Raw genomic sequence first — 12,695 nt, forward strand, 5'->3', positions numbered from 1 at the left:
AATGGATTCGGTCCTAAGGTTAATCAGAAGAACAAAAGGGAAGACTGTTCCAGTTCTCAATCTAGGAAGAGTAATAATCAACGAACCAAGATCTCTTCTAAATCTTATTCTTCCCATTCTCATTCTTATCCTCCGAAAGATTTGAAAGGAAAAGGAAAAATCTTTCCAGAAGACAACAAATGCCCGAAAGACATCCAGAAGAGAGCCAACGTCAAAATCTCAAAACCTACGTCTAATGAACCTAAGTCAAACAAAATTAAAGTTTTCACAATAAAAAGAAAAGATGAAACAACTTTAATTAAATGTACTTATTTGGTTGATATTTCTCTTACCATTCCCTGTCCTGTAAAAGGCTCACAAGGACCCAAGAAACTTTGGGTTCCTAAATCTGCTTAATATTTTTTAGGTTATACGTAACGAGCAGTTTGACGAAGAATGGCATATTGATAATGGCTGCTCGTGTCACATGATAGGAAGGAAGGAAGAATTGAGGGAGTTTTGGTCTCTCAAGGATGGTGGTATTGTGAAGTACGACAATAACTCGTTTGGAACTATCAAAGGCTACGAAATGATTACAAATGGCAATTTCTCAATAAGAAAGGTCGCATATGTTGAAGGATTGCAGCACAACCTTATTAGCGTGTCGCAGCTGGTAGTTGGGACTGGATTGAAGGTATCGTTTGATGATGAAGGCTCAGAGATAGTCCAGAAGAAGTCCAATAACATTTTTTTGAAATCGAAGCGAAAGGGGGAAATGTACCCTTTAAACCTCAATCCAATTCGAGGTAAACCAGCAGTCTGCTTACTAACGAAGGCTCACTCAGACGAAAGCTGGTTATGGCATAGAAGACTGTCTCATCTTAATTTCAAGGAAATCAACAAGCTGGTTTTAGGAGATCATGTTCGAGGTCTTCCAGTTCTCAAATTCGACAAAGAACACAAATATGCAGCATGTGAAATAGGAAAGCAAAGTCGACAAAGTCATCCTGCTATTATCAACACAAAGGTGATAGAACCATTGGAGCTGTTACATATCGAACTATGTGGTCCTTCTTCAATTGAAAGTATTGGTGGGAACAAGTATATTCTGGTCATCGTCGACGACTTCTCTCGCTTTACATGGGTGTTCTTCTTGAAGCATAAATCAGAGGCTACTCCTAAGCTCAAGCTCTTCATAAAGCATGTAGAAGTTCAACTGAGGAAAGTAGTTCATAATGTCAGGAGTGACAATGGCCTAGAATTCAAGAACAAGGATTTTGAAGATTTTTTGGCTGACAAGGGAACGACTCATAATTTCTCGGCCCCTTATACTCCACAGCAGAATGCAATCGTTGAAAGGCGAAACAGATCTCTGTGCGAGGCGGCTCGTACTATGCTAAGCTTCGCTTCATTGCCGTTGTACTTCTGGGCTGATGCAATTGCTGCTGCTTGTTACACTTAGAACATGTCATATCTAAATAAGCGATTCTCCATCACTCTTTACGAAATCTTGAACAATCGCAAGCCAAATGTGAAATTCTTTCATGTGTTCGGTTCAAGATGCTTCATCTTCAACTCCAAAGAGAATCGAAACAAGTTTGATGCCAAAGCTGATGAAGGAATATTTTTGGGCTATTCCTTGCACTCGAAAGCCTATAGAGTTCTGAACAAGCGCTCTAAGAAGATTGAAGAGACATACTATGTCACTTTTGATGATAGCTATTTCAAGAAAATGAAGACCACTAAAGATGAACTGCAGGAAATCTTTCCAAAGACAAGTCAAGTTACTGCTCCTATCTCAAATCTTTTTGAGCAATATATGCTGCTTTTTGATGAACCTGAAAAGGCTTTCGATTCTGAATCAAAGGCGAAAGATAACAAAGTTTATAGTCTTAAGCAAGTCATTGACGATGCTGCACGGAAGATGGCTGACGATCAACCGAAAGCAACCAAAACACCAGTCTTAAGCGAACCTTCTGGTGACCGTCCTTCCATCCAGGGGGAGGGTCCGTCTCTACAACAAAATCACGGTTCTTTATTCCAGAGGGAGTATTCAACGTCAAGCTCTACTGAAAGTCCAAATGTAGGGGAACATTCTGATCCAGAAACTGAACAGGTGTCATCATTCGAAGGGGAGAACACAAATGTCAATGATGATGATACTCTCTTTGAATTGGAGGAAGAGATCAATGCAGAACTGGATCCCTTTTGTGATCCAAACTACCCACTTCTTGTTAAATGGACCAAAGACCATCCTCAAAGTCAAATTATTGGGGAATCTTCAGAAGAGGTTTTAACTCGATCTCAGATCAAAGCGAAACAAACTGCACTATTCTCTCAAGTAGAATTCTGCATGTTCAATTCCTTTGTTTCGAAAGTTGAGCCGAAGACTGTCAATTCGGCTCTAGACCATTATGACTGGGTCCAAGCCATGGAAGACGAGTTAAATGAGTTTGAAAGAAACAAAGTGTGGCGTCTTATTCCAACTCCAAAAGATGCTTCAATTGTTGGTCTCAAGTGGGTTTTCAGAAATAAGATGGATAAGGAGGGGAATGTGATTCGTAACAAAGCTCGGTTGGTTGTGAAAGGCTACTGCCAAGAGGAAGGTATTGACTATGAAGAGATCTTCGCATCAGTTACAAGATTAGAGTCAGATCGAATACTTCTTGCCTATGCTGCACACAAAAACTTTGAAGTCTATCAGATGGACGTCAAGTTTGCCTTTCTCAACGGAGAACTTGAAGAAACGGTGTACGTTGAGCAACCGCCAGGTTTCGTGAACGAAAAGCATCCAAATCACTATTACATCCTAGACAAAGCGGTATATGGCTTGAAGCAGGCTCCCAGAGCATGGTATGAAACCCTCACTAGATTTTTAAAGATGTCAAAATTTAAACAAGGTTCGGTTGACCCAACCTTCTTTCGTAAGAGAGAGGGTTACCACCTTATGATAGTCTAAATTTATGTTGATGACATCATCTTCAGCTCAACGAATCCCAGCTTAACAGCTGAATTCAGGAAGTTGATGGAAACTAAATTTGAGATGAGCTCAATGGGTCCAATTAACTTTTTCCTTGGTTTAAATATTAGACAGGGACCTGAAGGCATTTTTATCAATCAGGAGGCATACACAAAGACATTGCTTGCTAAGTTTGGCATGATGGGAGACTCCAGAGTTAAAGTTCCAATGGCTTTTGGGACAAAGCTTACACCTTCGTTGGAGAAACCAGCCGCTGACATGACGCTCTATCGTCAAATGATTGGGTCACTGATGTATCTCACAGCCAGCATGCCTGACATCATGTTCTGAGTCTGCTATTGTGTCAGATTCCAAGCTAACCCACACGAACCTCATATGCAAGCTGTGAAAAACATCTTTCGCTATCTGAAGCGAACCTCCTCTCTCGGTCTGTGGTATCCAGCCAACTCAGGATTCTTTGTCCAAGCGTTCTCAAATGCTGACTTAGGTGGCTGTGGATTGGATCGTAAGAGCACCACTGGAGGATGTCAATTTCTCGATGGTAAATTGGTTAGCTGGCAATCAAAGAAACAAACCTGTGTTTCTCTATCCACTGCAGAAGTTGAATACATCGCTGCTGCATCATGCACATCACAAGTTGTATGGATACAAAGTCAGCTTAGAGATTACGGGCTGAACATCAAGAAAATCCCACTATATTGCGACTCTGAAAGTGCAATTAGGATTTGTCACAATCCGGTGCAACACTCGAAGACTAAACACATAGCTCTGAGATATCACTTCATCAAAGATCACGTGGAAGATGGCAACATGGAAATTCACTTTGTAAGGACAACTGATCAACTGGCAGATATATTCACTAAGGCTTTACCTGAAGCAAGTTTCAACAAGATTTTGCAGGGCCTAGGAATGATGGAAGCAGAATCTGTACCAAAATCGCCTTCGCTTCAATAAAGGTAAGAAGCGAAATAGAGCGAACTGAAATGAACCGAACGTTCGGTCTATTTCGGGTTCGGTCTATTTCTGGTGAAGCTTGACCAAGAACCGAAATGAACCGAGCGTTCGGTCTATTTCGGGTTCGGTCCTTCTAACTCGTTCGCTTCTTTTTCTTATCAAGGCATTTTGATTGTATTCTTTTGTACACTCTTTTAAATACTTCTTTTTATATTTTATTTTCATAAAATCCAAAAATATTTTTTTTGTTTAATTTTAAAAGTTTTCACAAAACAGAAAAATATTTTTTTATCTAATGCTCCCTTTTGTATAAGTGTTACTCTCGATGATGAAGCTTCAGAAGGTATAATCTCTTTTCTCTAAACTTCTTACGTGTCCCTAGATGCATGCTGCTGCATGTTGACTAAAGCCTCTATCGATTTTGAGTGAATCCTTAATAACATGATGCATACAAATCATGTTTTCCCAAACTAGGCTGTTATATTCACTCTAATCATGAGCTACCTTACTCTACTCATATTGAGCTTAGAGTTTTCTGGTTGGTCCTTCTTTTACAGCAGAGGTACATTCACTTCTTATACGACCTATATCATTTTTCTTCATTACACTTCATCTCACCAAAGTAACCCTTGAGACTCTCAGCATTTACCACTGAGGTTTATGGTTGTACAAAAATCTGTATTAATGATCTTAGTCTCGTATCACTACGTACTAAGTGAAACCCACAGTTCAACACCATTAATGAATTGATGGTAAACATCATTATGTTGCAGTTCTTATATGAAATCTCCTTTTATTTTGAGTGATCCTTCTGAAAATGTCTATCACCAAGATTTTTCTTCCCCAAGGATCCAGTTAAGTTTTTTTTTGAGATTTCTCTCTAATCCACCAGTCAATAAATATCTTCCCTACCTACTTGTTCAACAGATCTCATTGATCTCACAAGTACTTCGTTCAGTTTCGGTCTTATTTCAAGTATCGATATCATGAATTGAAGCGAAAGCCACCCTTTATAAGCTTTAATTAAAAAGATGCCTTTCAATACTTCTTAACAAGTACTTGATCGTTATTTAAAGGGATACCACACAAGCACTTGAAAGTCTCTCTTGACTTTGAAGGAAGCGATTCGTGCCCAGAATCGATTGCTTTATGTCTCAACAAGACATCACATCTACCCACAAAAACTTTGCTTTATTTCTTTATCTTTTACACTGTATGCACGAAAATCCTTGATTTTCCAAAATCTGGTTCTATTAATGCTGACCTACTTGTTACAGCTTCGTTTCTACAAGTATTCAAATGTTCGATAACGTTAAAAGACAATGGTGATTCATGTGAAATATGGGGATGACGCTTGGGATAAAGTTAAAGTTGATTCAGCAGTTATCCAATCGTTTTGACGATTTGAAAAAGCGCTTTTTATGGAATGCTGTGTAAAAAGGAAACGTCCTTTGTCTTTCCTGCGTCATCATCGGGTATGACAACTATTCACTCCGTCACATCAGGCACGGTTTCAAATTAATCCAAGATATCAGCCGTATTTTTCTCTCTCCTACTAGTATGTATAAAAGGATCAGGCACGCTCCACTTTACCCTTTTATCACTTACAAACTCTCTCAAACGAAAAGAACGATTTCTCTCACTGTTCACCTTCTTCCTCTCAAAGCTTCAACAATGGCAGACTCCTCTTCTGTTCATGATACATCTGCTCACTCCAACCTTCTCACCATTAAACCTCAACAAAACCTTATCATTGACCTAACACCCTTCATCTATGAACCCTACATGCTGTATGTCGTCGAGTGTCTCAAGTACTCGCCTCTTGTCGACGCTCTGTCAAAGTTCGAAGTAGTTCCCATGTCCTGCCTCTCTCACATCTACTCAACAGCTTACTATGACAAGGTTGTAGAGAGGATTCACTTCGACATCCACAACGAGAAGACCTCAATCTCCAAGACTTGCTTTTGTGCCCTAATTGGTCTTTCTCAAGACCCATCTCAGGTAAACCCTGAATCAGTCACTACTGGTCAATTGTTCTCCATGTTCTATCAAATGGGGTACACTGAAACCCTCACCACTGTCTCCAAGTTCAAGAAGTCTTACGTTCCTCATCAATGGAATGGCCTTTTCACTCTTCTGTTCAAAGGACTCTCTGAGCGAAGCGCTGGTTCAGATGGAGCAAGCAAGTCATTTATGACTGTGCTTTATGGTCTGTGTCACGGGATTGATTTGGATTATGGGACCATCATCTGGCAACAACTGGTCCAAAGCCTGTATTCTTCATCAAGACATTCAGAGATCTCATGTGGAAGGTACTGGTCCATTATCACAAAATGGGCAATGGATCATCTCCACGTTCCAACCATGGAGGACTCTCTTCTCTCCTCCATTCCCACCTTTCACACCACAAGGATTATCGTCACAGATCCAACTAAGTATTCCTTCATTGGATCGATTCCTGACGCCATGCTGGCCTGTGTGTCTGAAGCTAGCAATGTTCCTCAACAATACAAGAAGCATCCTTCCTCGGGTCCAAGGGACCTCACACCAGCCATGGTTCGCTCCATTGAAGAGGCTGACAAACCAGCCAAGAAGGGAAAGAAAACAAAAACACACAAGGAGGCGAATGTCACAAAAACAACCAAGGGTCCAACCCCCAAGAAGCGAAAGTCAGACAAGGCTGCTCCTTCACAGCCTAAGTAGAAGAAGCAGAAGAAGCCTACTCGGAGACTCATACTCCAATCTTCAAGTGATTCAGACTCAGAGTATGTTCCTCCTAAACACATATCTACTGCTCCTTCAGAATCTGAAAGTCAAAGCTCTGATGAGGAGGCTTCGGGTCGTGGTGATACCCCACCTCGCTCTCCTACCCCAGAAATACTCGTTCGCTCCCAACCCCCTTCTCCTATACCTGTTTCTGTACCAATCTCCATCCCTCTAATTTTTCCCATCACTACCTCTCAACCATCAACCACTACTCCCATCCCTGATCCAATCTTCACAGAAACTACCACTACCACAACCACTACTGGGGCTCATTCTTCAGCTCCCACACTACCTCTTACAACCGAACCACTAGTAACAGTCGAACCTCCGGTTACCACCAAACCACTATCTCCAACCCAATCCATTGAAACAAACACGGAATTGGGTGGTGACGACTTGGAATTTGATTCCACTTATTTTAGTCCGTACCGTGTACAAAGTGATGAAGACGAAGACGCTCTTGTCACCAAGCGCCATCTCAAAGCATTCAATGACAAACTTGATCAACTGCTTTCCTCCTCCTCCATCGGTGCTTACTCTGATGCTGCTTTAAAAGCCTTGTTCTCTTCTGTGGTCAAAGAACATGATGCTTCCCTATCTGCTGCAGCAAAGGCCATTGATGCCTCTATTTCCCACTATCAAAAGGCTTCTCTTGCTGTTGAGGCCTCCACGAAGGAATGCAAAGAAGCGACCGCAAAAGTCGATAAACTAGTTTCTGAGGCTCATCTCTTTTTGGATTCCTTACAAGCAGCTGCTCAGAAGAACTCTCAGACAGTGAACGCTTCGGTTGATAACCTTCAGCGTTCTCTTCAAGCTGAACGATCCAATCTTGAAGCTGCTCGTAAAGCCATCGAAGCTGCCAATGCCACTCTGCATGATAATGTCAATGATCGATTTACTCAACTGGAGGCAGAGTTGGCTGTGGAAAATCGTATCATGGATGAGCTGGACAAACGAACCTCTGAGCTAAAGCTGCAGAACCTCAAGCTTCGCACTGCAACAGCTGAACTCAATGATTTGAAATATGAGAGGGAGGTTATTCAACGCTCTGTTGGCGATGTTCATTCCATTTTGCTTCACCTCCTTGATGCCCACGACCCTATCATGACTATTACCATCCAAAGGCATTTGGGTGAGAAACTCAGACCGGCACTAGACATCCTTAGTCGTATTGAGGGTGTTCCAGTGACTGCTGTCCAGCCGAAACAAGGGGGAGAAAAGGCAATGAAAACTCAACCTCCTCCTGAACCGAAACCAACAGCTGAACCGAAGGATAATGAAGCTTCGGTCAGTAAAAGAGACAAGAAGAAAAAGAAGATCGGTGAAGATGACACTGATGATGAAGATGATGTTTTTGAAGAAAATCCTACTAAGCCTTTTCAGAAAACAAAATCTTCTGATAAAGAGCTTCAAGAAAAGTTCAAGAAGCAAAAGGCTGACTTGGAGAAAAAGGAAAAAGAAAAGGAGCTTTTGGAGAAGTAGAAGTCTATTTTTCCAGAATGGACCTTTGATTCGCTCCAAATGTGTGCTATAGATGAACCAAGCGTTCTTTGGCTCGAGCCTGTTATGTCATTTGGTCTTGAAAACTCCAAGGATGCACAGTTTGACATGCCAATCACCCGAAAGGCATTCATCTTTCACTGCTTCAACTCAACTGCTGCTATCCCTTCTCCGGACCCGAAGGTGGATCGGGATCTGTTGGAGTTCTATCTGGAGTTCGCTCAACCCCAGTACTTGACCTGGAGTTCGCAGAAGATCACAACTGTCAAAGTTCTGAAGCCCTATTCAGCCGGGAAGTTCGTAAATGTCAAATTCAAGGTGACTCGTTGCTCTGAAGGCTTGGTCCATAACTTCACTCTGGCTGATCTGCCGAACCTCAATCCCCACAACTGGATACTCCTTAACAACATTTTGCTGTCAAATCCACAGGAGTATCAGCCGATCATTGACCATATCAAGCGAATGCTTGTTTGCTACATTCACGAAGTAGCAAAGATGGACCAAGAGATCACCTCTGCCATTCACAAGCGAACCACGGTCAAAACAATGGGCAGAGCAGGCGATGTGAATACAATGGTCAAGGGCAAAATCGACTCGAAGTATCATACTGTGATGTTCATCAGGGGCGAAGGTCAAAAATGCCTGTTCGCTCTTGTTGACAAGCACCTGTTCTCAACCTCTTGCTTGGAGCACATTTTCGAGATCATTTAGAGATGTAATTAGAACACAGCAGCCGACAAGAAGATGTTTACTGATATGCTGAGATGGTACCTTCAATTTCGGCAAACTCTTCTTGCAATCATCCCTCGACTGTTCAAGGTGGTGAAGACTGTGAAGCCAACTCAGATGAAATAATCTCTCGCCTCATTTGACGCAAAGGGGGAGATTGTTGGGTTTGTTGTGTTGCGTCATGGGCTCGGTCCTTAGCCCAGTTTTGTTAGCCGGTTTGGGCCTGTCCAACCGTGCATGTTTTTCTTCTAGGGTTTAGTATTTAAGGTGCATGCATGCAGCCTTTGTTGGTAACGCTTCTATTATTTTTCTCATTGAGTTTTGTAAACCATAGCTCGCCTCTACAGTGGAAGTTCTTCATCGAGCTCTGCTGAGGCGTGACTATATTTGAATCATAAGCATTACGTTGATTCTATACTGTGTTCATTATCATATTGTGTTTGATTTGTTTGTTCATCGTCTGTTTCCTGTGAAAGATCTAAACGATCAGAGATTTATTCTCATCAATTGTGGTGCGTCATGGGCTCGATCCTTAGCCCAGTTTTGTTAGCCGGTTTAGGCCTGTCCAACCGTGCATGTTTTTCTTCTAGGGTTTAGTATTTAAGGTTCATGCATGCAGCCTTTGTTGGTAACGCTTCTATTATTTTTCTCATTGAGTTTTGTAAACCCTAGCTCGCCTCTACAGTGGAAGTTCTTCATCGAGCTCTGCTGAGGTGTGACTATATTTGATTCATAAGCATTACGTTGATGCTATACTGTTTTCATTATCATATTATGTTTGATTTGTTTGTTCATCGTCTTTTGCCTGTGAAAGATCTAAACGATCAGAGATTTATTCTCATCAAGGGTACTTAAGTACAACCCTAATCAATAGAATTAAAGGATACGGATTAAGGTCGGCAGGCTGTTAAGTTGTCACAAAGGAACCTAAAATATTATTTTGTGTTTAGCACAAAAGAATCGGCTAAAATAGTACTGTGTGGAAACAAGTACTAATGAAACTCCTTGCTTGAGGCTTGAGAGGCGACTTGGGAATAACTTTTCAGTGTTGTTTGCTGATGCTTTCGGGACATAATCATCCTAAGGGGAGATAATTGTAATGTCAGTAACTTCGGGCTAGACATTTAAGATATAGTAAATAATAATTATAATATAGATCCTTGATTAGGACGATCATTAGTTGTGCGCATTGCAGAGTACATATTATAAAGCCAGCTTAGTAATTTATTGATAAGCGACGCAATAGAAGTATTAATAGAAGATTAATTAGGACAAATAATCTTGACGAAAAATGTAGTAGTTGCGATATGAATCCCATACACATAAAAGCACACTCAAATTCGACATCGTATGCTGAAGTTATAGACTTCTAAAGTTTCACGATCAGACAGTGTATCGTAAATAGTGAATTGGAGATAGGTTTCTTATTAGCCTATGTAATCTAAACAAAAGTCGCAGTGGTTGTAAAACCGAAAGCATACATATAGAGAATGCTCAAAGCTGACTTCATAAGTGGAAGTTGTGATTTTTCTAATATTTCAGCGTAACATTGTGAGCATAGAAATATAATTTTAGATTGGTTGATCGGTAGCCAAAATGATGTAACACCCGGTTCCCGGTATGTATTTAAATTGAATTAATTGTATGTTTTTACACTGGGGCTCAGTGAGTTGGAGGCCCAACTCATCGAGTAGACTAGACTCTTGGACGCAGGTTTTAAGTAACCTACTCGACAAGCCGGAGAGCCCGATTCGGCGAGTAGGACCGTGTAAGTCCTAAATCTGCTTGAAGTATCAATCAGATCTAATTGATGGTGCAGAATCCCAATCAATCGGATGTTGCCAGATCAAAATAAAGAAGAAGGAGAAGAAGAATAATATAAATCTAAGGTATTGATGATATGAATGAAGATCCTTACAAGAGATTCACACACACTTAGCACCACTCTCTCTCTCTTTCTTCTAACCATCTTGACTTACATGCACTCCTCACCACTAACACTATATTTATATGGAACATGGGCCGTGAATAGGTTCACGGCTGTGAACCAGTTCATGGCTGTAAACGCCCACCTAGGCCGAGAACACAACCGCAAATACATATTACATGATTGAAAACCCAATTACCTATAAAAGTAAAGTATAAACCATATTTTAGACCCAATAATCTCCCCATTGGTTTATAGATTTCTTTTCTAATTGACCCAACAAACTCCCCCTAAAAATGTAGCTGGCTTTTCTTGTCAATATACATTTGGAGCTTGGCTTCAGCTTTAATATTCAATTTCTTCACAACTTCAAGATGAACTTGATGAATCTTCAATAAAGGACTTCATCTTGAGCAGTTGGGCTTTTTTTCAAAATTTGACACTAAACGCACGTTGGGTGAGGAGGCTTGATGTAATGATTCTTGAAAGACAGCGCTCTCAGCTTGAGAATCTTCAGAGAGAACAACTATCACACCCCCAAACCAGAACGGCGGAAACGTTCGGGGGTGGTTGACGTCATGCGTAGTATCACAACAGTTGTATCATAGAAAGCATAGTAAACACAACCAAACATTGAATACATATATGAATAAGGTTTACATTGTCTTAGTACATAGTTTTGTTCATGACAAAAGTAAAATCGAAAGACGTGACTCTAACGTGCCGACTTCTCCAAAATCCTGGAAGTACCAGTCTACTAAATCCCTGAGAATACAAGCAGTTTTGAAAGAATATCAACATAAAGCTGGTGAGTTCGTAAGCATTTAGTTTTAATGGAAAATGTTTCCTTGAATCCTTTTGAAAAGTGTTCCTCAAGAAAATCCTATATTTTCTTATGAAAAGCGTGCTTGAAAACCCATTCCTTCCATGACTTCCAAATTCATACAAGGTATGTATAATCCAAGGAGTCGTGGAACGAATTTGAGTATCCGTTAGTTACATGTAAAAAACAATCCGTTTATGAATAGTCGAGTGATCCCGGGAAAATCCTAGATTTTTCCCTAAAAGTTGATGGTTGGTTATCCGTTCTAAACTGAGGTGTACAAGTATGTACCATACTTATATCGGTAAACGTAGTTTTCTTTTAAAAACCCTGGTTACTCCCAGTGAGGTATATTAGCCCTATTTTATAAATCAAACTAATAAAAGAAAACGTTTTGAACTAAATCCTGAAGGTACTATTAATACCCTCTAGTAATCAAATCGATTACTACTTTGAGGTTAGTTCACTTGATTCATTATTACAAAATTAAATATGTGCTATCTAGGTTGTGAGTTTCATGACCATAACTGACTGGATATGGCCCACAACGGCTAGTATCCTTTATGACTTTGTCACCCGTAGACCTGCCGGTCCGACTGTGGCTAGCAGCAAGGTGCGGGATTGTCAGTCCTGTATAGATCTATACACAACTGTCATGCTCTCCCTACAAGAGATTCTGGTCACAAGTGCTAGTCCTACAGTCTGTTTCTTGTGGTGAGTGTTACCAAGGACGTGTCTCCAACTTAGACTAACAAATTTACAAGTAATAATATAGAAAATCCTTTTGTGATTTACACGAATCCTTTATAAAACGATACATTTTGCTACAAGATTCAGAAGTTCATTGCTCTAGTTTAGAAAACTGTTTCTACGAGTTGATTTGTTAATCATTTGGTAAAACTGTTTTCCGTGTTAAAAGTATACTGAAAATATAATTATCTTAAACCAAATAATATATTTTGAGCACAAGTTTCCTTGTACTTTTGCTTGTATTCCCCCTGAAAACATGAAAACTCGGAAAAACGTAGGGGTATAAA

At 40.5% G+C, this 12,695-nt stretch overlaps 1 protein-coding gene across 1 annotated transcript; it reads left to right on the top strand.

Annotated features, from left to right (window-relative positions):
• Positions 1–1,711: 1,711 nt before the first annotated feature.
• LOC145157916 (uncharacterized) lies at positions 1,712–5,264 on the top strand. The gene is made up of 5 exons (XM_079076890.1): positions 1,712–2,269; positions 2,363–2,585; positions 2,676–2,800; positions 4,190–4,256; positions 5,191–5,264. The coding sequence occupies exons 1-5, from the start codon at positions 1,712–1,714 to the stop codon at positions 5,262–5,264; spliced, it is 1,047 nt and encodes a 348-aa protein (XP_078933016.1).
• Positions 5,265–12,695: the final 7,431 nt, after the last annotated feature.

This window comes from Lactuca virosa, chromosome 2 (genome assembly GCF_052849685.1).
Source record: "Lactuca virosa cultivar CGN04683 chromosome 2, Lactuca_virosa_CGN04683_v6, whole genome shotgun sequence".
Lineage (NCBI taxonomy): Eukaryota > Viridiplantae > Streptophyta > Magnoliopsida > Asterales > Asteraceae > Lactuca > Lactuca virosa.